Source organism: Pteronotus mesoamericanus, unplaced genomic scaffold (genome assembly GCF_021234165.1).
Source record: "Pteronotus mesoamericanus isolate MK-2021 breed Mesoamerican mustached bat unplaced genomic scaffold, CSHL_Meso_final contig_73, whole genome shotgun sequence".
NCBI classification, from domain to species: domain Eukaryota; kingdom Metazoa; phylum Chordata; class Mammalia; order Chiroptera; family Mormoopidae; genus Pteronotus; species Pteronotus mesoamericanus.
In genome coordinates, this window is record NW_026555245.1 from 16,502,138 (window position 1) to 16,526,810 (window position 24,673).

Genomic DNA, 24,673 nt, shown 5'->3' on the forward strand with positions numbered 1-24,673 from the left:
AGAAGCATCTGACCAACAGAGGACAAGGCCGTTCAGACCTGAAGTCTCATCCGGTCATGGGGAATTAAAAGTTGTCTCCGAAAACAGAAAGGGGATGCGAGAGGGAGTGGTTCCTCTCTCTCCCATGTTCAGGGCAGTATGAAGTCTCTACTTTCCTCTGCTGTAAGGGAAAAAAAAAAATTAACCTTGGCCTTTTAAGAGAAGGAATCTCTGATCCGCATAAGAAGGCTAAGTTTAATTCTTAGAAACAAACTTGTGAACCTGTTGTTTAAAAGTGCATTCCGACTGAGATCATTCCTTGGTGTGTAGACAAAATGCAGGTTTCATGCTGAAGGGTTATTATCAGTCTTCCTCAGAACTGAGAAAGTGGGTGTTTCTCTAGAAGAAGAACAGCATCTAAAATGTATCCTTTTTCCAAGGAAAGCATCTGCTCACATCTTTTAAAAAATGTGTGAGCAAATCTTTGACCAATATATTCTCTGAAATTGTCACTTCAAGTTGATAACTGAGGTAGGTGAGGCCAGTGAATGTTCTGTCAGCAGCAGGAAGTTCAAGTCTAACATTTAGACAGGAAAATCCTTGTGGGGAAGGGGAGTGCTGGGATGGGAGCGGGGCAGAGAGACAGAGGCTGCTTCTTGATAACTGTTCTTCTGTTATGCCAACTCCATGTCCAAAAGACATTCTAGTACTAGTCAGCTTTAGCCACGTATAAATTCCATAACTTAAAAGCTTTTACTTCCTATGCCCTTATTATGTGTTAGGTGTCGTGTTGAACACCAAAGTGCATTATTTTATTTACTTTTCACATTAGTCTTATGAAATGGATACAAGGTATTACAACTGCCTCTTGGTATAGGTGGGAGACCTGGCTAAGAGAGATCAAATACCAAACAGTATTTCTGATTCAGTAAATGGCTAGTAAAGTAGTGAATACAGGTTTCCAATCCAAGGCTATGTACTATCAAAGTCAGGTTCAAACCCCTCTGTAGTTTGGTCTTGTGAGAACTTTCAACTGTCCTCTGATCTCTCCAGTGCTTGTTAGGAAAAGTCTCCATTTTCTCATTATCATTTCATAATTGGGCCCTTCAGATTTCACACAGAAACAAGGTATCATTTTGTTTTCCTGGCCTGGACCTAGCCACCAGACTGCATGTCCACTATTTGAATACTCAAATTTATGTTATCATTGTTCTTAGATTTGAACAATCTGCAAGCATGATTCTGAATCTATAAAAACCCTTGTTTCCTCTCCAAGTCTAGTGACACAGCTTCCCAGACACACAGAGACTTCAGAAAGTCTCTGAGAAATTAGAGTAATATACAGTTTAACAAGGAACAAAAGCCACTTACCCCATCATAAACAAGTGCTTTCCAGGAATGTTCTAACTTCTTCATTAATCTAAATGTAAACAAACAGAAAAATAAAATGAAAATGTAAAATCATTCCCACCTGGTAAAGTTTCAGAATCTTTTGTTGATTTATTTTAAAATGATAAAAGACTACTTCCCCAACTTTCTTACCTATATGATTGCAGAATGTCAATGATGCCCATAAATAAAAGCAGTTTTTCTCCCTTATGGCTTTTAGCTGGAATTCCTCCCATTCTATTGATAGAGCAAAAGAGAAATTATTTTGGCACATAGCATATGAAAATAAAGTTAAAAATCATTTCTAATACATAGGCTATAAATAAAAATGGACAATCTTTAAGAATTCTGGACTATCTCTCCCTTCATCATTTTTCTTCCCCTGGTCTGTTAGTTTTCTTGGAAATCCAGAATCATGTATTTCCCACAAAGGAGAACGATACCAAAGCTGTCAGCTCATAAAACTTGTGTATAAAGAATACAATTTAGAAAGTATTCCTATTTTAAAACCATGAGCAAGACTTTTTGAAGTATTTTAAAATACTGCTTTTGAAAAATGCAGTACTTTATGTTCACTATGAGGTTTTAAAATATAGAAAAGCACAAAGAAAAAATATGTAAGGAATCCATTCCTAGAATGCAAAGATAACCACTAATAAAATTTCTAGTATGTTTGTGTATATGTACATATTTATTAATACACAAAAGTGATTATTTTATGTTTCATAACCTGAATTTTCCCTTGCTATAGGATGAACATTTTCTCATATTCAGTGCTAACATGTTTTTTAATAAACGTAGTATTTCACTATATTGATAAAGAAGAATTTGTTTAATTGATTATTGGGCATTCAGATTGATTTATAAGCAAGGATTTTTTAAATGTTTAATACATACAAATTTCTTTTGTAAAAGTGAAATATGCCAGTAGTTTAGTCTTGTTGAATTGTAGAAGGTAGTCTCTTATAACCAAGTAAAATTTCTTTCTTTCAGTCTCCTTGCTCAGCTGGTACATGCATGTGATACAGTCAACCATTTCAATAATTTTCTTTATTTGTAATTGTTTCTGTTCATCAATATGCACTTTATAAAATATGCAAACTAATCTTGAAGCTATTGTCACATCTGGCTGAGGTGACAGACCATATCTGCCAGGGGAGAGGTGAGAACAGAATCTTCTTGTGAAGAAACTCTGAATTGGGAACATAATTCCTATCATGTATTTGCTTAAATACATGTTTATTCAAATTGGAAGTAAAAGGTCTGCCCAGACAAAGGCCAACTATTGTTACTATAACGAGAATGGCTTGGGCAGCATCAATGTAACCTGGCAGCCAAGACAAGTGGACTGGAATGCACATGTGTGAACAATGACAACTTCACTGTACCAGTCAGTGGGGGCAGTAGAAGCCAGTGAGTGAGCATGTATACTGTGTGACCGTCATATTCAAAATGACTGAGCCAGTAGAGCAAAAAATCTGCATCAAATTTTTCATTAAGCTTGAACATTCCTCCGTAGAAACTCCTGGGATGATTCAGAAGGCTGCAGCCATGGGCAACGGGTGATTGGCAGTTTCATCATGACAATGCGCCTGCTCATGCATCACATCTTGTGCAGAGTCTTTTGCAAAATATCAAATCATCTAGGTGACTCAGCCCTCCTACAGCCCAGATTTGGCACCCTGTGTCTCCTGGCTTTTCTTAAAACTAAAATTGCCTTTGAAAGGGAAGGGATTTCAGAACTTCAGTGAGATTCAGGAACATACAATGAGGCAGCTGATGGCGACTGGGAGAGCTGTGTCTCCCACCAAGGCGCCTACTTCAGGGGACTGAGGTGCTATTGTCCTGTGTACAATGTTTCTAGTATCTTGTATCTTGTATCATCGTCAGTAGATGTCTCTTTTTCTTCATATTACATGGCTGGATACTTTCTGAACAGACTTGGTATGGTGGGCGTTTTGAATATGTGGTAAATGGAGGTAAAAACATTTTCAGCCATCATTTAAATATGGAGCCCTTCGAGGGAGGAAACCCATGTGGGTGAAAGACTGATAATAACTCAAAAAACTGCTACTCATCTAGTTATCCACAGAATAGAAATGAAGCCTGGCTTAGGTGGGTGCTGGGAATATTGAGGGGAACCCTTTGTAAAGTAGATGGTTGTCTAACAACTATGCTGTATACCTAAAACTAATACAAAATAATATTGAATGTAAACTTTAATTGAAAAAAAAAAAAGAAGAAGAGCAAAAGGTGAGAGGAGAGTGACCAGGGTATTTGTCCTCTGTTCCCTCCACGTTGCAGTCCAGGGTTCCAGCAATGGCTGAGTCCCACACCACACTTCACTCTGGCACCCATTCTCCAGGGACCAAGGGGCTCCTCCCATTGTCCCTTTGCCTAGGAGTGGCTCTAGTCTTTGAGCACCTGAGTAGATATTGCTGACACTCTTTTCACCCTATCCACACATGAGCCCATCCATTGGGGGAGAAAAAAAAGAAAGAAAGAAAGAAAGAAAGAAATGAAGCCTGGCTTAATTCATATGAGCATCAAGTAGGAATCTATTCCCAAAGAGCCACCATGAAGGGAACATGATTGCGTTTAACTATTCAATAATGTGGGCTGCCCCAACCCAGAGGGTTGGTGGGCGGGTGGCTGCACTTACGTGTCTGGGTTCTCTGTGATGATCCCATCTCCAGACTTCCCTGGACCCTGGATGGATTCCATTGCTGTTGAGTAGAGAACCTTCTGCATCCCAGGCCGCTTTGCATCAGGCACATTTTGTGAGGTCTCCTCTTCTTTCTCTTTGGGGGAATGGTCCAAGATGTGGATGCCCAGCAAAAGGCTATAGTCCATGATCTTGAAGCTTTCCAATACCTGAATAAGAAAAAGAACAGAAGGCCAACTCAAATGGCTTGTATGTGTCACCCACGCAGAATCAGAGAGCCTTAGATACACCGAGACTCAGCTTCTACATACTCCCAGGGAGTGGCTGATAGAGGAAAAATAAAAATAAAAACATTTGAAGTATTATTAGGTTATGTGCAGTTAAGATTATCACAATAGCTCTAAGATAATATTTTTATGCAAATCTAAAATAAGCAATCTCTTCCTGATCGTCCATGAATGTTTCACTAATAGCATTCATTGAACACTTTCCCTGTGCTGGTACTAAGTGGTTTACTTGCGTCCAGTCCTCACAACTCTTTGAGCTATGGACTTTTATTGTCTCTATTTTACAGATGAAAAAATTGAGACACAGAGATAAAGTAATTTGTTCAATGCCACACAGCTTTTAAGTGGCATTACTGGGATCTGAAACCAGGAAGTCAACTCTGGCATCCATACTGTTAAGCACTAGGGCAGAGAAACCAATAACCAATGGTCTGTACAAATTTGTACCCTCCTCAGCATGAAGACTCAGCTGTAATGTGTTTGTTTATATTCTGTTCTTAAAATCTTTTTTAAAAAAGATTTTACTTATTTATTTTTAGAGAGGGGAAAGGAGGGAGAAAGAGAGGGAGAGAAGCATCAGTGTGTGGCTTCCTCTGGTACATCCTCTACTGGGGACCTGGCTGGCAACCCAGGCATGTGCCCTGACTAGGGATCAAACTGGCAACCCTTTGGTTCACAGGCTGGCACTCAATCCATTGAGCAACACCAGCCAAGGCCTGTTCTTAAAAATATAAACCTTGGTGGAGTTCAGTGGCCTTTTCAAACCTAGCCTTTCAAAGCTGTCATTTGGTTCTGTAGCGAGTCCTTTTTAAAATTTTGATCTCAACAAAGAACAAGACTTATTCTTTAATTATCCACTTAGCAAACAGTGGGGAAAAGAAAGAATTAAAAGGAGTTGGATGCTGCCAAAGAGATAGTGATATTCTGACCAGAAAGTGAAGGAAACAAGGTCAAGATGAGAGTCAGTCAACATGGCTTTTGCATGTAGGTGAGCCTTTGACACTTGGGACCCTTCTTCAATGGGGTATTTTCCACTACAATAAAGTTTTTTCTAGTAGTTTGGATATGATTATTCTCTACAACAGAATTCTTAATGCCTGGCATTTCTCACACAAAGCTGCTCAGGAAACCAAAAATAGCCCCCAAAGTAAAACCATATTGAATGGGAGAATAGCAGTCTCTGAACAAACATGACTGTACCCTTGTGAGGAAATGCTATTGAGAATCAGAATCTTGAGGTATTAGTTTAACCTGTGTTTTGAACACCCAGAATTTCTTAACACTTCTCATTTTTCTCTCAGCCTAACTGCTTTTGGATCAGACATTTATGGTGCTATAAGGAGGGGTCAGACCCAAGGACTCACATACCTGTGGCTGCCACATCATGGATACCATTTGACAGCAGGCCCTGTGAACAAAGGCATATGTGGCCTTGGAAACATACGGTTATCCCTGGGTGCTGTGCCTCTCTGCTGTCAATGAGGAAAACTGAAAGTGGGCTGCAAATCAGTATCAGTTATTCCAGAGTCTCTCCTTCATAACTTCAGGTACTGAAGTTATATCCTTCATCTCTCAGGTACTAAGCTGGGTGTTTTTGGAAAGGAGGCAGGCAAGAGCTGAAAGGAGGATCTTTTTACTTATTAGTCCATAAAACTTTCTAACCCAAATGAGAAGAGAGTGGCCTGGTAGCAATGTGGAACCAGCCTCCCTAACCTGAAGAGGATGGAAAACAAGACCAGTGGAGGAAGAAACGGTGATAGGAAGAGCCCTTCCACCTTCCGTACTGACCGAACACACTGGCATCAGACCTACGGATTGGTTATGAGGACTCACCCCTCCCCAAAGTAGCACAGAACTGTGGAGGAAAAGAGGACAGCTCTGCATCGGGGTTGCCGTAAACCCAGCCTCTTAAAAGAAAACACTAACAGACACTGGATTCTTACTTCAGACAGAAACAGGCGTGAAAGGGTCTTAGGCCTCTATTTTTCTCAACCATCCTGAAAGGACGGCTTGGGAATTGTGTCCACACAAGAGCTCCGTAAACCTGCCCAGTGATCACTGCCTTCAGATGTCAGTTTTCCTATTCACATTTATCGGTGCTCATGAATCCTTTCTTAGACTGTTGGATAAAGACACAGCATGGCCTCTGTGACCTTAGGCAGGTTATATCACCTCCCTATGTCTCAGTTCTTCCCCTGTAAATGGTGATACTAATATTACCTACTACATGGGGTGCTTATGAATATTAAATGTGCTAACGCAGGTGAAGTGCCTAAAAAATAGAAAAATTCCTGGCTCAAAGAGCGAGCTCAATTAACTGCTAGTTATTATCATCATCACTATATGTCATGGCGACTCATTGCTCATGCTAGCACGAGAGATCATAAGCATCAGTGTGAAATAAACACCCCTGGAGTTATACTTCTGAAATAAAGAGTTCATAAAAATCCAACAAAACACAACTGCATTCTAACTGCTTACTGGTACCCTTTCAGTGAATCCTGGTTTCTTTGAAAGCTCTGGGTAGATGGGTACCCTATAGTATCATCTGGATGTTCAAAGGGGAAAGGTCAGCAGATAACACAGTAATTCTGGCCAAGAGGCTATAAAATGATGGGCTCATGATCTGTCTAAGGGAACAGTCTTCTTTTTCATTGGCAAAAACCACAGCCTTGTGCCCTAACAGCTCAAACTATCCATTGGCAAGTGTTCCCTTAATGTGGCGAAATGGCTTCAAAAACAAATTCTAATCAGACCTAGTGACAATGCGGTGAATGTTCCTAACAGGCATCAGGAGTGGTAGAGTAAAGAGTGTAAAAGGCTGAAAGGCACTCCTGATACCATCATATTTATTTCACTTTGTTCAGCAAAGCATGCACAAATTAATTCTGCTTGTCAAAAAGCTTTCTTTAGAAAATTATTTTTCTTACATTTTTAAGGCAATGTTCAATCTGAACTGCTTGGTTTGTAACTGAAGTTTCTTTTCCTGTCCAAGGACAGGCCAAAGAGAACATGTGCATTTTATAAGTGATAAAAAGTTAGGCTGTGGTCCAATTTTATGCTATCCCAAATGCTTTAAGTGGTCAAATGTTTGTCCTGGTTTATTTATTTCTTAAAATAAACTTCAAGAAATTAAGAAAATGCTACAAATAAATTTTTAAAAGAGATTCATTTTCTCTCTACTTTTAAGTTGGATTGTCAGCATCCCTGAACAGTGCTGAATTGTCCTTAGGATGTCAAGCTCCTACTTTCAAAGCAAAAACCTTATAAAACGATCAATTCCAATTCCATTGCATGAAAAAGACTTGATAGATTTTGGCCTAGGCGAAGTTACCGTCCATAAAAAAAAGTTAAGGAAGAAAAAGATAACTATATAGGCACATACTTTAAATCAAATTTAAAAACTTCTGTAATGAAAGATTCTGGGAACAGATTTTAGTCACAAACATTGCAGATCTGCATCAATTAGGAATGAAATAGTTCTGTTATTCATATCCTTCCAGTTCTTTAATTAAAGGAATCTATAAATCTGCCAAAATCTTAACATTGTGAGCTCTGAGAGTATGCAACATTCTGCAATGTGACAACCACCAATCGGTCTCATCTGTCACTGAGGCACGCATGTTTTTCCCGGAATGTCTGCCTGACCTAGCTGTTGCTGGTGGATTCTGTATCTGTACATTTGTTATGCAAAACACAAGTGGTAATGCAAATACAGGTGCTTTTCCATCTAGTTTGGGCAAGACTCTACTTCCTCAGCTGAAAGAAAAAATGAAAGCAAAGAACGAATTCATAGGCATATGTAAAACTGCAAGCAAGTTGAATTACCACAGTGCTTTTTACTGTCAAAGCCAGATTTTTGTCTCTCTCTCAAGGACTATTTTAAGTGAATAATAACATTGGAATGTAGTTAAAAAAAAAAGTCAATGTCAAGGCAGCTGGAATAATATCCTGAAGACGTGATCAAAATGATCTGTTCCTAAAATAAAACTCTCTCTCTTTCTCCAGGCTCCAATGGCCAGTGGTGCATCAGGAATGTTCTTGTCACATGTAGTTCCTGTAGATTTGGGGACATAATGTGAGAGATGCTCTAACACAGAATGATAGACACTTCTATCCTCTCTTCATGGCCAAAGGTCATAAAAGGGTCACTGGACCTCCTTTTCCTTTTCCACCTACTCCGCCACACTCCTTCACCCTGCACACTGCTGCCTGTCCCAGTGCAAGAAGGAACGGGGATGGCTGCATGGTGGGTAAGACTCCACACTCTGGGGCCAGCTGGCTTGATTTGACTCATGGCTCCCCCACTTGTTTGTCCTTGGGCAAAATCTGTAAGACTCATTACTCATTCTGTACAGGAGAGATAACAGGGACACCTACTTCACAGAGCTAGTACGAAGACTGAATTAATCCACATTGAGTCTCAGGACAGTAACTGGCATACAGGAAGCACCCAATAAACGTTAGCTGTTCTTGCTGCCCTGTTCCTTCTCTACCTGCAGCATGAATCATAGCTGACAGTCCTCCTGGAATCTCCACGTGACCTCAGCTGTCTTGCCTTCTCTTGGTTCTTCGCGAATTTGTTTTTCCTGCTCTTTCTTTCTGTAGTCTAAAGGTGTTCACCAGAGTTCTCTCGTCAACTTTTTCTGTCTCTGCTTTTCAGTACTGATATTCACTTACTTTTTTGTTGGAAAAATAATTTTGAGTGTGTAGTCTGTGTCAGGCACAGACTACAGGGATAAGTAAAACGTAACTCTACCATCCTTAAAATTACACAAGCCTGAATTACATATTGGAATGGGTCTGGGAGGAAAAATGAGGGTGCTGTGGAGACGCCCCACACAAGGGGTTCCTCCTTTCGACTGGGAACTATTTCAATAGGGCAGGAGAGAGGAGGTGATACTTGAAAGAGATAGTGGTAGGGGAGTTCAAGAGGGAAGTATTTTGAGGTAGATTCCAACTACCATCTCTCTACAGATAATTCCTAACATGTTATCTTTAGTCTAAACTTGCTCCTAAGCTCCAGCCCTATATATTTCTAATGGCCTTCTGGACATTTCTAAACTTCTGTACACTGTCTCGCTGCCACCCTAAGCTCTTATTTTCCCTGAAGAAGTTGTTTTTCCTTCCCTGTTTTATCTGAAATAATTCTAATGTGGATTTCAGGCAAGTTTCCTTTCATTAAGTTATCCAATCCTACAGCTTCTAGCATTAAGACATTCCTCCTCATTAATGCGCTGATTTCGGCTTCCTTTCTTTCTCCTTTCTGATCCATTCCTGACACCCTCACTTGACCAGGTCCCATTGCACCCCTGCTCAAAGCCTTTAACCTCCCACCACTGCTTGCTGCCAACACCTCAAAGTGACATCGAAGGTCCTCACTGCTGCGGCTCCAGCCAACTTCCCTGTTACTTAATACCTGCCTGGAGAGATTTTTCCAGGCAGTCAAACTGGAATCCCTTAATTACCCCTACATATGCCCTGAAGATGTAAGCCCTGCTGTTTCTTCTGGAAGGTTGTTACTGTCTTAAAATCTTACTGGTTTTTCAAAGCCTATCTTAACTATGAGTTCCATGAAAATTATACTCATGATGTCACAAAAATGTTGAGTACATGTCTTTCCTCTGAAAACCCAAGCCTATTATCAGTGTCCCTCTATGGAATGAAATTTGACCTCAGGTGGTAAGTATGTTTTTCCAACCATATACACAAGAGTGCTCCACTCACCAAAGGTTTGTTTTACTTTGTACTCCCTGCTGCACCCTCTGAGCATAGCAGAAATGTGTATTTGTTATATTAACTTTTCATGTGAACAAACAATACTAACACAGTCAGCAACAAGAATGTATAGCATTTCAACTACATCTTAAATATGAGAATCTGATCTCTTGATTCATGATAACAATTGTGAAAAATCTGCAGCACTAAAGGTATTTACTGTGACTATGTGCTCTATGCTGTCAGAAAAATAAAGATAATAGCCCAGACTGTTTTCAAACCTATCCATACCAGAGGTATTTATTCACACTGCGTCAAGGGCAAAAAATCAAGCTGTGATTTACAGAGACTCCTTTAATTTATTGTTTTGTATGCACATTAAATGGCAGATAAAAGGCAAGCTTGTTTTGCTGTAAACTAGGCTGAGCTTGGAGTCTGATAAAAATACCAGTTTCTTTTCAGGAAGCCTTTTCAAGGAGAGTGTGTTGCAGGCTGGGTCAACGGCAAAGACCTTGAACCATCCAAGGGGTTAAAGGGTGCTTGGAACTGGCCCTGAGGAGGCTCTGTTCTGAAACACATCTCAGGGCCTCCTTTGCTTCCTGTCCTTTATCTCTCTGCTTTTCCAATATGTAAGGAATGCAAAATTAAGTTGGCATAAACCTGAGAAAGATCATGAAATAAGTCTAAAAGAATTTGCAAAAACAGCTACATTTAAAAGTTGGTAGCCAGCACCAAAAGATATTCAGAACGACAAAGACAATGCTACTCAAGTAATCTAAGTGATGCTTTATGCAAAATGGAGACAGATGGTGACTCTAGGATGAAAAGAGATGTTTTAATAATTGCACGTTAGGCAAGCAAGGTTTCTACCAAAGGCATGCAACAATTCCCATGTCACAGGGTTTCTTAAGGAAACTAACTCATGCCATTAATATTTTATGGAGCACCTATTCTGTGCTAGGCACTTTCTGGTTAAGAAATCCTTTGAGTACTCTAGCTAATGTAGGATAAAATGAAAACACCATTTTACAACTCCTAATGAACTAATGGGTCTAAACTCACAGAAATAAAGGCATTCTGGCATTATTTGCCTCCTCTTGGGAAGGGGCAAGATCAAAAGGAAGCTAAACTTGACCAAACCTCTAGATCTAACATCCAATCTATAGGAAAAACAGGAGAGAGGAGCTTGTTAAAAGAAACCATGGAAATAAACAAACCAATTTCTTCAACAAATACTTTAACAGTGAAAAAATAACTTATGAGGGGATGGAAGGGACTTAACAAGGAGGTCCTATTTAAATCCTGATCCAGAGGAAAAAAGAAAAGTCAATTCTCTAAGAATTAGAAATTCGAACACTGACGATATATTTGATGATTAGTAAGAATTATTAATTTGGTAAAGGTATGATAATGAGATTATAGTTACTTTTTAAAGAGTCTTTCATTTTTAGGAATTCTTGCTAAAATATACGTGGGTAAAAGGATGTGATGCCTGCGATGCGCTACAAATTCTGTGGGCAGAGGGACAGTGGGCTGCAGCGACTGGCCGTGAGCTGAGAACGCTGGAAGCTGGGTACGGTGTAGGAGGAGGTTCAAAGTAATATTCTGTCCACTTTTGTACATGTTTGACCTTTTCAAAAATAAAGTTTAATACCCTGCTTTGAAATGCTTAAGTGAAATGAAACGCATTTATACACCAGCTTAGTGTTAACTTACCACTGTTTCTGCTGATGATGGGGTAGAAATGGTACAGATAAAAAAAAATAATTTGGTATCTTAAGTGGCTAAAGCAGAAAACTTTCTCCGTTCTATACTCATCTCCCCTGACCGTTCTCAGACAGAAGATCTAAAGAATAACCACATTTATAAAATGTAGAGCTGATAGACAGGAAGGTACAGCAAGGGCCTTGAGGAGTGTTCTGCTGGCCTACAGTGTAGTGCCTGAATCAGGAGGGAATGACTGGCAAAACGTCTGTGTTAATCCAACACTATAAATCGGTTCAAGATAGGATCCTCCAGAATGTCTGCAAAAATACACCCCTGGACCTACGGGTTCAGGAAAAACACGAATCCAAGGATCTGCCATTCCTCCCAAAAGCAGAAGCCTCAGAGGACAGCTCCAGAATTACTTGCATGCGAAGTCAACTTAATGCTGAATGCTGCTTTTTAAACTTAATTTAATTTCCTCAATAAAGCTCAGAGTGTTTTTTGCTAATATTATGAAGAGAAAAAAAAAACAGACTGTGACAAGCCATACAATGTTAGCTGGTAAAGCAGGCTGAAATAACTATCCAATCCTTAGCCTACTTATGGCGGTCATGTGTTTTTCACTGTGTCCAATGTAGTGATTTCGAACTCTGAGCTGTGCTGGATTGATCTGCACCAATATTTTTTGGGCTCACTTAAAAAGCTTTAAGCAATATACCTTAGAGGTATCAGGAATAGCCATCAATCATTTCAAAAGATTATACTGATTATATGAGTAGGTATACATATATATCAGCTTCTATATTGGATGAGTTTTGGATTTTTCTTTTACACTTTGTTCCTACAAATGAAGTTGTCTTAATACATTATTTTGTAAACACTTTAAAAGTAGTATTTTATACTAATATTGCCAAGTTTTTTCCCATTATGCGATACATCTTCCAGTTGGCTTGATCATCAGTGATTTGCAGCTTAATTAACAGCTGAGAGCCTAGAAGCTGGCCAGCTGCCCAGTGAGACTCAAGACCACTCTTTGTCCAAGTTTTCCACATCTATTTCAATACATGAGATGCAATTCCTGAATCCTCATCACCATCCACTACGGTCCACCTCCTCTGAAGAACTGCCTCTCTGGGTAAACACCTCACCTCCCCTCTCTAGTTTGCTCTAATGGACAAAGAAAGGGAAGAAGAGTGGGAGAACCTGTCCAAGCTAAATAAGACTTTGATGGTTTGAACTTAAACTTTAAACTCTAAGCTTCTTAGAGGCAAAGACCATATCCTATTAGTTTTTTGTACCTGCCATGAACTTAGCACAGAGCCTTAATCATAGCAAGAATTCAAAATTATTTGTTGAATGCCAGGATTAATTCAGTAGGCAGGTAAGACAGGGTTTGTCAACGAGGTTCCTGTGGTGGTTCGAAGTCAGAGAAATCAAGCAGTTCATGCTCTGAGATCATCACAGGTTCCACAGGGCAGGAAAACTCTTAGGCCTGGGAATGTTGCCATTGGTATCAAACAACCTACAATTTCAGAAAAACAGCAAGTATCTACCTGTAGGTTGAGCTTTGAGGAGTGATAGAAAACCTGGGGTTGTGCAAGGTATCACAAGAAATGAATTCTTTGGGGTCTTGAGGCATTATAATTTACTTTTAAAATAGTAACATATGCATATAGTCAAAATTAAAGAAAGTGTAAGAGGGCGGCTCAAGGCCACATCCCACTTGCAGGACAGTGATGGTTTTAGGTGGAAATAGAATATCATAGGTGGAGGGGCCCATAGCAATGCTTTTGTCTTTCTGTGTTGTCCTGTGATTGAGACCCTACATTTCCAAAAGCATTTGCCTAAAAAATAAGGGATAATAAAAGAGGGATAATTTATACCAACCCTGAGAGTTGAACTTTGAATAAAAAGACTGTTTATATTAAGAGGTAACTACTTACATCAGAAAGGACTGAAATATTGGGGAAGTAGAGTTTAGTGAGCAAGATTAGTGGTAAAAAATAAAACTCTATTTTTCCTGTACATCTGAGTGCAGAGGAAGGAAATGTGCAACCTGGAATCACCAATTTCTCTATCCTTTGAAAATGAGGTTGCTGACGTTTTTTTCTATAATTGCTAATAATCTAGAAAAAGTTGGATAGCTCTTTCGGAAAGGGAAGTATCACAGGATGGCAAATCTCCATCTCCCCCAAGACTGTCCATCATCATCTGAAGACAGATGACCAAGTGCTGGTGAAAATGAAGCAAATGTTGAATTGTAGTCTAGAGGGGTTTGTCTTTGGAACAGCTGGGGCTGGCTGTGCAGGGGCAAAATTTACAAATGAGTTCGTGTGAAAAAAACAAAAGCAAGTTAATGAGGTGTGGACTCCACGCAGGTTCACATTCAAGCTGGATGAGGATATTTAAAATCAATATCAGGTTTTAACATCCCTGCTTCCCTGATAGCCATGGACAACTGACATGTCCAGTAGACTCTGCATCTTTTAAAAATAACTTTTTGAGCCCTCACTGGGTAGCTCCGTTCATTTGAGCATCATCCTGATATGCCAAAGTTCTGGGTTTGATCCCTGGTCAGGGCACACATAAGAATCAACCAATGAATGCATAAATAAGTGGAACAACAAATAGATGTTTCAATCTCTCTTTCTCCCTTCTTCTTTCTCCCTTAAATCAATAAGTAAAAAAATTAAAAATACTTTTTTTGAAGAATACATGTAGAAAAGCACACAGCTAATATCTTTTATAATGAAAAATCAAAATTAAATATATCAATTCATTAATAACAGATTTTTTTGGCTACTTCGCTCTTATGGGGAGGCAGAAATTCTCTCACGGAGATTTTCCACATCACCATATAGAAGTGCAAAATTTCCAGGGACAAAGGTGAGAAGAATTAGATTTGATGGATCAAAATACTTAGAAATGTCTTTGAAGGAGGGACACTGATGACATCAAAGGCCCGGTCACTTCAAGGGGAAAGGAGCATATAAAAAGTATTGACTGATATTAACAGGGATGAAGAATCATAAACATGAGCCAAAGCCTTTTAAAAGCCAGCACGTGCTGGCCTTTTTCGCTGGAAAGAACTAGAACCAGGATGTGGCCAAAGAATTCCCTTGCCTTTTCACAAGGAAGTTGAGCAGATGCCATTCCTATGACCCCATGGATACTCAGTAAATGTGCACTGGATGTTGAAGGAATAAAATAAAGTCCTATAAAAAAATCAAACCCACTTTCCCCCTTAAAGGTGTTCCCAACTGTCTAAATTGAAGAAGAGATTGTGTTTAAAAGGCACACAAGCTGTGTAACATGCCATAAGACACATTCTTGAATCATTTTTTAAACTTTGTAACATTTTCCCAAACTCAAGAAACTCTCAAGTATTCCCTAAGTCTCTAGAACTCAGTCCTTCACCAGATTCCAGAAGTTTCTCCTAAGCTGTGGAGCCTCCACTCTATTGTGTAAGTTGCTAGGGTTTGCCGCCCCCCTGTCTCCTGTAGCTGGGTATTTACAAGCCTGTCCTGTTTGACATGGCCGTCTGTGTGAATGGTTTACACTGGCAACAGGATCCACGCTGGCCAACCTCAAAAGCTTTCCAGACACTTCTTCAAAGGCTGGTTGCTGCCATCATGCCCCGCTGTGGCCACTTCCCCTTCCTGCCAATGCTCTCCCCTCTGCGTTCCCAGGATTCCCAACAGGGATGAGGATGTGACCCATGGGGACATTTCCTTTCCTTTGTCCCATCTCCTTAGATACTTTTTGAGTCCTCCCATTTGACCCACATTGACCTCACCTCTAGACTTACTATCATCTCCAAAATCAAAGACATCTAGGTTCTTTTCACATTAAGGCAGGAAACTCTACTATACTAGATACAGCATTATTTCTAATTCATAAGCTCCAAAACTTTAATTAACATTAAGTTGAATTATTATATATTTATATTTCCACATGATATATTAATTAAAATGAACACCGACTAGATACACCACCACCACCACTTTAAGAAATATGTTGAACTCTCTAATTTTTAGGTACTATTTCTTTTAGGAAGAAAAGAAAAACAGTTTGCTTCTTAGGGTTGAGGAAGATATTTCAGTCTCCCATTTCCATTCTTTCTGTAGAAACTGTTGAAATACTCCATTTGATTTGAAGTGAGGGTTAAAAAAACAACTAGTGGCTTGATAACCCTCCATTTTCTGTAGTTAATGAGAATTTTCAAAAGCTGCTCACACAGAAGTCACTGGTACATGTCTAGTCCCTGATCTCTCTCACCACAAGATATGAAAAACAAGATTTGAAAAACAATCAACTCCGCTATAACCATCACATTTCTCAGAAAGAAGTTTTGCTTTCAAGTTAATAGGATTTCATGAGCACAGACGTTGGTAACAGTTGGCAAGTGTCAACGTGCTTGATTATGCTTTTCATTAAACTTTTAAAATTAAATGTTTGGATCACTAACATTACTTTGTGTTCTTAAGTCACTTGGCACTATTTTCCTCTCTCTCGCCTTCCCTGAAGTAGGTGGCAAGATTTCTTTAACTCATTGTCCTGGCCAAACCAAGTTCTCTATTTGATAGAGTCCATTCCTAACTCCTACAGCACCTTCTCTAACAGCTCCTTGTCCGAGCTAGAAAGCCAGTCACCAGGCACTTACAGCCCTTCATGTCTGCATACGTCTGTCTACGTCATTACTTAATTTTTTTTATTCTCACAGACTTTTCCCCCATGGTATCTATAAGCCCCTTAAGGAGAGTGTATTGATGAAAAACCGGGTTTTGGAGTCAGAGAGGCCTGGGTGTAAATCCTGAATCCAGCATCACAAGCTCTGTGGATCTAGGGAAGCTTAACCTCTACCAAGGCTCCATGTCTTCTGTCAAAAGGGAAACATGCCACTTTGCAGGACTGTTGTGAGGATTAACGAGAGAATCTATCTATAATGTCAAGCACTGCCTGGCTCAAAGCAGATCCACAATATATGTTAACTGAACCACCCTATGATGAACTGAACCTTGGAAATGTGTTCTCATGTGAAATCGTGTACCAGTATTATGTACCGTATTTTGTGTGTTTTATGATTACATAAAATATGTGTTTTGTTATGATGTGTTTTAAATGTTAAGATACTTTGGTATCTACAGGTTATATCTAAGAAGGAACCCTCCCTCTACCAAAAGTAAGAACAGCTGGTTTTGAAATACTGAGAATTACTTCTTGGGCTCAAATTGAGGTATCTCTTACCGAGTAGAAAGTCAGACATGAACAACAACACAGAAGAGTATTTTGATTTTTGGAGATACTCTGAAACTCACTTGTACTGAACATCTTGTCCTTTCTGTGGGCCAAGAAGCCCCCTTCCATCACCCACCTGCGCTCGAGCTGACCTGCAGCACCTGGCAAAAGCCTGCACAACATCGGCCCCTTCCAGGCCAGATGAACAGCTGTGTTGTACAGATAGTTTTAAATGGGGACACCAGTCACCACCTAAATAAATGAGTAGATTAAGATGTCAACACAGTTGCAAATGATTAATTTACTGGTCATTAACGGACACTGGCCAAATGAGCAATATGAGTTTACTTCAAATGATTATCCACAAATTCACAGTGTTGATAGGATGATTTGCTCTGGTTCTATTTCATACCCAACCAGGGATAGGCAACTACCAAAGTCTGTTCTTATTATATATGCTCTTATTATTGATTAGGTAAGATTCATTTTTAAAAATGTTATCTCTTAGGCTTCATCAAAGGACTAACACCGAGACAACTGTTATCCTATGAAGTGAAGTGATTTGAAGTGTAGGAAAATAAAGTCCCACAGTTCTTGGTCTCCCAGAGAGTAGATTTTAGTAGGCAAACATTAAACATATAACCGAGTAATTATAATATAATGTAGAAATACCAATGGCTACAGAATGGAGTTAAATGAAGTGCTATGAATCTTTAAATTCTCTTAGAAATGCTTATTAGAAGAACACATGGTAAAGTCCTGTACCTGATGCCTGTCCTCCTCAGGAATCCCTAGAAATTGCATTAAATTCCACATACATATGATCAGCCATTAGATTTAACTGTAAGTTTTTATGTTTCATTTCTACCACTCTTCCTATATCCCCTGCTTCTCTTACCAGATTTATCTTTGGCATTGCTAGAGAATATATCAAGCAATTTTTAAACAAGAGACTTAAATACAGCCCTATCAGAATGCCTAAAATAAAAGTTGTAGTCACAACAGCAAATGCTGGTGAGGATGAATAGAACCTGGATCGCTCATACATAGCTGGTGGGAATGTAAGATGGTACAGCCACTCTGGAAAAGAGTATGACAGTTTGTTATGAAACCAAACATGTGCTTACCGTAAGACACAGCAACTACATTCAGCATTTATACTAGAGAAATTAAACCATATGCTTATGAAAAAACCTGTATGCCAATGTTCACACCAGCTTATCTGTAACAGCCAAAAACTAGAGAAAACCCACGTGTTCTTCAGGGGTTAACGGTTAAATTGTGGTATATCCATACCATGAAATATCACCCAGCAACAACAACAAAAAAGCAATCTATTGATAAACACAATAATGGGGTGGAATGCAAGGGTATTATACTGAGTGGAAAAAAAAGCCAGTCTCAGGGTTATATACTGCACGATTCCATTTATATGGCATTCTTGAAATGACAAAATTATGGAGATGGAAAGCAGACGGGCAGTTATAAAAAGAACTGGAAAGAGACCGTAAGGGAGGGAGGTGGCTGTGGCTATACATAAAAGGGTAGCATGAGGGATTTGGGTGGAGGAACTGTTCTTAGTTGACTGTGGTGGTTACATAAATCTATACATGCATAAAACTAGATAGAACTATATACATACACACCCATGCACACACATACAAATGAGTGCGTGTAAAGCTGGTGAAATAATCTAAAAAAGTTCAGTGGATTGTACCAATGTCAGCTTCCCAGTTGCAATGTTGTCCCAAAGCCACACAAAATGTTACCACCAGGGGAACTAGGTGAAGGGCATATGGGAGGGCTCTGTATTTTTCCTCCAACTGCATGTAAATATACAACTATTTAAGAATAATTTTTTTTTATAAAAAAGGATGTACAGGTAGAAAAATGTTTAAGTCCTCACATACATGACAACGTCTATATGTCTATTCTCACAAGGAAATCTGGCTCAGTTAGGCACAGACATCAATATGCAAAACTATTTTCTCCCAGACTAAAGCATGGAAGGCATTGTTCCACTGCTTCCCAGGCACTCTGTGATTCTCTCCAGCTCAATCAACCTTTGATTCTGTGAGTTGGTTTTATTTATTTGTTCACCAACTTTAAATTTGCCACATATTTTTATTGCAATGAAATCAAAATAACAAACATTGTAGATAGTAAAATTCATAATTTAAAAGAATGGAACAAATAAAACAGATCACGGGATTATAGTGTTTGTAGAACATAATTTGAGAGAGTGAATTTATACCTTATTTATTTATTTTTAAAAGACTTTATTTATTTTCAGAGTGAGGGGGAGGGAGGGAGAAAGAGAGGGAGAGAAACACTGATCAGTTGCCTCTTGCACACCCCCAACTGGAGACCTAGGCTGCCACCCAGGCATATGCCCTCATGAGGAATCAAACTGGTGACCTTTCCGTTCACAAGCCAGTGCTCAATCCACTAAGCCACACCAGCCAGGGCTATCTATATCTTTTTCAAAAGTAATCTTTTATGGTATGGTACAGAGATGTAAAGTCAATGATATACTTGTCTCCTTTCTCATGTGTTAGCGGAAGTCTAAAAACAACATCCAATTCCTTGTTGATAAAGGAAATAGCTTAAATGTAAGCACTGTCATTAGTGAAAGAGATGTACACCTGTTTTCTATTAAGCCTGAAGCACTTTTTTCCCTCTTTAATGATCACTGGGAAGGCAACCAATATGAAAAAAAAGGAAGAAATTTTCTATACTAAATGCAAAAAAAAAAAAAAAAAGAAAAAACTGCTAAATCAAATTATAGCTGAGGGATAAGCCCTAGCCATAATGTTAAATATTATAGAAAATAAAACATATTGCAATGCATACAAACATGCCCATAGCTGAGAAGAATCTGAGCTACAAATTTAGAATTAGAAAGATCCCAGTTTTCACATCAAAGAGTCTCAGTATTTTTAAGACTGGTTTCATTAAATTCTGAGAACCTATTAATACTTATGGTGACAGACATTTGTGTAAAAAAAGAAAATTGCTTCCACACTATTTAAAAATTAATCACTCTGCCGCTCAACAAAGTGATAATAAATGTAAAATAAGTCATTTAGGTCATTAATTATCAAGACTGTATTTGAGAGATTCCCACTTGAAGAAATAAGAAATATTTGGATTATAAATGCAAGTCCTCACTAATATTCTTTGTCAATGTTATTTCCCCAGAGTTATCAATAAATATTGTAGGATGTAACAATTTATTAAATCAATTAAATGGTATGGGACTCTTTAGATTTTTACAGATAAGTATGTCAGAGAAGAAATTATTATAGTAAGTTAAAATGGATGTAAATGGATGTATAGTAAGTAAAAATTATGGTAAGTTAAACCACAGTTTCTCATTGTTTTTCCAAAATTAACACATAAATTTCCAAATAAAAGATTTCTTTAAATCAACATCTTGTAATATGTATTAAGTGTCCATAATAACCAGGTACTACAGTGCAGAGATGAAAAGGATGAGCTTTGGCGAATGGTCCCGCAGATGAGGCATGCATGGAAAGACCAGAACTTCTAGAGAAAGTGTCTAGGACACCGGAATGGCTGGAGGATTGGGGGTGCTCCCAGAGGGTGGGAAGAGAAGGCTAAAGAAGGAAGCTGAAGGAACATCTGGAGAAGATGGCAGGGACCAGATAAGGAAGGATCTTCCCACGTTCTAAGAAGTATGGTCTTTGGCCCGAAGACCGTGCAGACTGTCTCAGCCAGAGGACCTTAAGGACCCGGTGATCATGCGACCAGAGGTTCCCTTTGGCAGCAGCATTGGGGATGTGTTGGAAAGCAGTGATACTGAAGACTAGTTAAGAGGCGACTGCAAAGCTGCAGGAGATGAATGAGAGGGTCCCAATAAAGGCTGTACATGTGGAGACGAGGGTTAAGACAGATTGGCTGGCACATCGTGATTTACTGAGTGTGGAGGAAAAAGAGAGAGAAGTAGAAAAGAGGGAAGGAGAGGGTACCTTCAAGGGACTGAGCCGGGGTACTGGCTGCATGATGGTCGTGTTCCCTGAGCCAGGGAAGCTGGGAGGAGCAGCGGGCTTGGAGGAAGATGACAGAATGCGCAGGAAGAGCGGCTTTCTCATACACAAGATGTGCCTCTCTGCCTATTTGTTACATGGAGACTATAGGGAATGGTTTGAATGAATCCTACTTCCTGTTTTTGATAGCAGGTGACCTGTGACGTCCTGGCGGCACTCTGCTGTCATGGCTCTCACCCTGGCCAAGTTCACTTAGGGTATAGACGGCTGTCACGGCAGCAGGGGGGTAAGGCCGAGGGAGAGGAAATGCCTCAAGAAAGGGAACCCAATGATCTCCATGTCCATTTTCACCAGACACAGCCAATGGGGAACAGCAAGCTGGGGTTTGGGGGAACTCTAAGAGTTGGGTCCCTGCTATTAGAAAGAGCCCTTTGTTGGAGTCCTGTGGGCTCAGCAGGGTTGAAGCATAAAGTGAGTTCAGTTTTCTACAAGAACTCTGAGGGGCCAATGTACCACGTGAAGGAGTTGGTCAGAGATGGGCCATCATAGGGGTCAGGCTTATAGACAAGGGCCAGAGGTTGGGCCAGGGAAGTGAGGGCAAGGGACCAGGGGCGGTGGGGGAAGATGGCACTTGTCAAAAGATGGTTCCAGACATTTAGAATGCAGAGTCCAGAAGCAGCAGCTCTGCTTGGGAATTGGGCACCTAGTCTTTGGGGATTGGGGAGGAATGTAGGTAGGTCAAGCTGGGTCTGTGAGTCATGCAAGGGAAGTGGAATGCTGGGGTCTGAGATGTCAAGCCAAAATAGGAATAAAGAGATGGGAGGAAGGACATAAGAGGAGGTCAGCAAGGGGTTAGGAGGCTTATCGTATCTATCTGGGAGCAATAGAAAAGCTGGGGTCCAAAGTCTGGGAGTCTTGAATTTGTCACTTCTAAGCTCTTAAGAGGACCCTGGCACCACCAGAAAGAGTCTTTTGACATTATTTGGCTTCTGATTGCATTTGTTTCCTATCTCACATGCTCTCCCTCACTGCGAACTGCTGCAACACCAAACTCCAGTTCTTGGAACGCATTGTGCTATTTCATGCCTCACTTACACTGGTTTATCTTCCTAGGAATATGCTTCTACTGCTTCGCCTACCTGGAGCACTCTCCTCATCCTCCAAAACCAAGCTATGATCTCGCCTACTCTGATCTCCACACAATGCCTTGGAATGTTATCATTGCACTTAATATGCTACATAGCAGTTTATTAAAAATAGAGGTCATCCACCTCATGGTGGCACATAGTAGGCCAGCAGTACAGGTCTGGGAAGTGAGTGAGAGGGTGTCTCCTCATATGGGTGAGTTTACCTTCCTCTGACTGGGCTACCAACACCACAACACTGACTGATTTGTTTCTCGAGCCGCAGCAGGACCGCCTTACTTAGAGAAAAGTTAACAGCATAGACTCTAGATCATTTGGTGCTGGCTTTGGCCCTGGGGCGACCTCACAGCCTCCCAGATCTCCACAGCACCTCAGCCAGCGCTACCGCTCAGTTCTGCAGAACATGAGAGATGTGAACACAAGAGATGCTCCTGGCATCGCCAACCGCAGATCCCACACTGGGAGCTGGCCCTTCAGAGGATGAGCCGAAGAAAGAGAGAGATGACTGCTATGTGGCTCTAGGATGGGGACTGTGTGTGTGTGTTGGGAGAGACTGAGCTCCAAGGGGTTTCTGAACTGCTGTGTGGATGGGCATTTTTCTGCAGAGACAGCTGACAGCGTTCATAGGTTTTGCAAAGAGGTCATGACTACTCAATATTAAGACCTACCATTCCACAAATGTGCCTTTCTTGAGGCAGCTCTGCTCAGAGAACCAGCTACAAATTTGAGATCACAGGAGCCTTGGTCCTAGTCAAGGCAGATCATGGAAGGGACTCAGGTTCCCCCACAGCATGGCACTTACATGTTCCCATACCGCCCCCCAAAAGCCATTCTGAAGATAGACATTGTGTGAAATTTAAGGGAGCTCCATGGTCTGTGTCTTCTACAAGATCAAGTGCAATGTGTGAGAAGAGTTAGCTTTGGGAGACCTCTATACTGGCCTTTTTGTTCCTTAGAACAAATATCCCAGAAAAAGGTGGGGCAAATCTCCAGGGTCTCACTCCTGATGAAAAGTCTTATTTGACCTTGTTCTTTCATCAGTCTTGGCCTTAGGAAGGAGTAAATAAACAGACAAATCCTGTGCCACTCTTTTTTACATTTGACCTTTCCTTTTTTCTAGCATAGAAACCTGTGGTTTTAGAAGACAGCAGAAAAAGGTTTCCATAGTAAAGAGGCAAGAAGCATGTGTGCACACACACACAAATAGAAAGCCAATCTAAAACTGGAGAGTCTTGTACTAAACTCTGGGGAATTGAGAGTCACTTTTCACCCACATCCTGTAGGGGTAGAAAAAGCACAGGAAAAGGTTTCTATTAAAAATGTATGTATTTTTTTCTTTTTTAAAAAAAACATAAATTACTCATATTTACCCAGATATATGAATAGCTCAGCTGGATTTTTTTTTTTTTTTTTTGGCTTGGTTCCCGCTGATTTTCCCTTAACTTCTGAAAAGATGATTTAAAAAGTATCCTTACAGTGAATTTTTACATTTCAATTGTTAAGAGCACATGCTTTGTACCCAGACAGGAGTGGCCTATGCCACTTCTAAGTAATGCTGGATGGTTTCTTAACCTGTTTAAGAACCTGATTGTTCATCAATTAAAATGGGAGTATGCATACTACCGACTTCAAATGGCTACTGAGAGAATGAATTGAATGATGCATTTAAAAACTGTAGACTAGCCCAGCACATTCTAAGCAGTCACTAAATGGTAGCTAAAGAACAGGAGTTGGGGAGTAACATCTCTATCAATGAAACAAATAATTCCAAGGACACATTTTTGTGCATTATCATATACGTTAAAACACAGAGAAAGAAAAAAACAGAAATAGCAGGGCTGTGTTTCTCAGTGAGAATTCCCCACGTCTTACATTGCATGGGGTGGTTAGACTGCATTCTTCACCTTCAGGCGAGCTGATATCTGGCAGAAAAGGGTCCTTCCTGCCTTGCAGCAATGTGGGTCATCTGTCCAGGTCCACATAGGGCCCAGAAAGCCACAGCCTGGAAGGCATCTCTTTGTCCCAGTGACCAAGCCCTGCAAGTCCTATCTGCTCTTCCAGAAAGTCCTGGTCAGACTTAGCCCTGCTCCAACACGCCTTCTGCCCATATTCATTAGGCTCAACTAAGTTAAGATCCTAGATGGTTCTAAGTTCACTGGGCCAGGAAATGGTACTCCCGAGGATTTGTTAATGAAATGATCATCATCCTTCAGAACCCATCAGGATTGCATTTTCATTTTTTCTTCAAAAGCACTTTTACTTACATTTGGTAAATTCACCATGTCAGAAGACTCTTTCCTGGGGTTTGGCCTTTTAAGTATTGAAGGTTGGGGACTTTGGACTATGAATTCTTCCTTACTTTTGACAAGCACTCTGGCTAAGTTGGTGTAAAATGGTGCTGCTCTGTTAAGCCTCATTCCTCATTGTCTCCCACTCAGATTGCATCAAATGCTTTCAGCAAATGGGCTCCCCACATGGTCTGCAGCCGCACTGGACTTCCAGCGATCCACTCATCAATCCCATCAAGGACATCTT

The 24,673-nt window shown here is 40.2% G+C and overlaps 1 protein-coding gene across 2 annotated transcripts in view; it reads right to left on the bottom strand.

Moving 5' to 3' along the window:
- The window catches only part of PIP5K1B (phosphatidylinositol-4-phosphate 5-kinase type 1 beta), a 313,112-nt gene that overhangs the window by 94,534 nt on the left and 193,905 nt on the right, over positions 1-24,673 (bottom strand). For both annotated transcript variants that reach the window (XM_054583051.1, XM_054583052.1), the window contains 3 exons: positions 4,031-4,242; positions 1,522-1,605; positions 1,351-1,399 (listed from right to left, as the gene is read on the bottom strand). In XM_054583051.1, the coding sequence (XP_054439026.1) occupies positions 1,351-1,399; positions 1,522-1,605; positions 4,031-4,242 (345 nt within the window). The remainder of the gene's footprint in view (positions 1-1,350; positions 1,400-1,521; positions 1,606-4,030; positions 4,243-24,673) is intronic.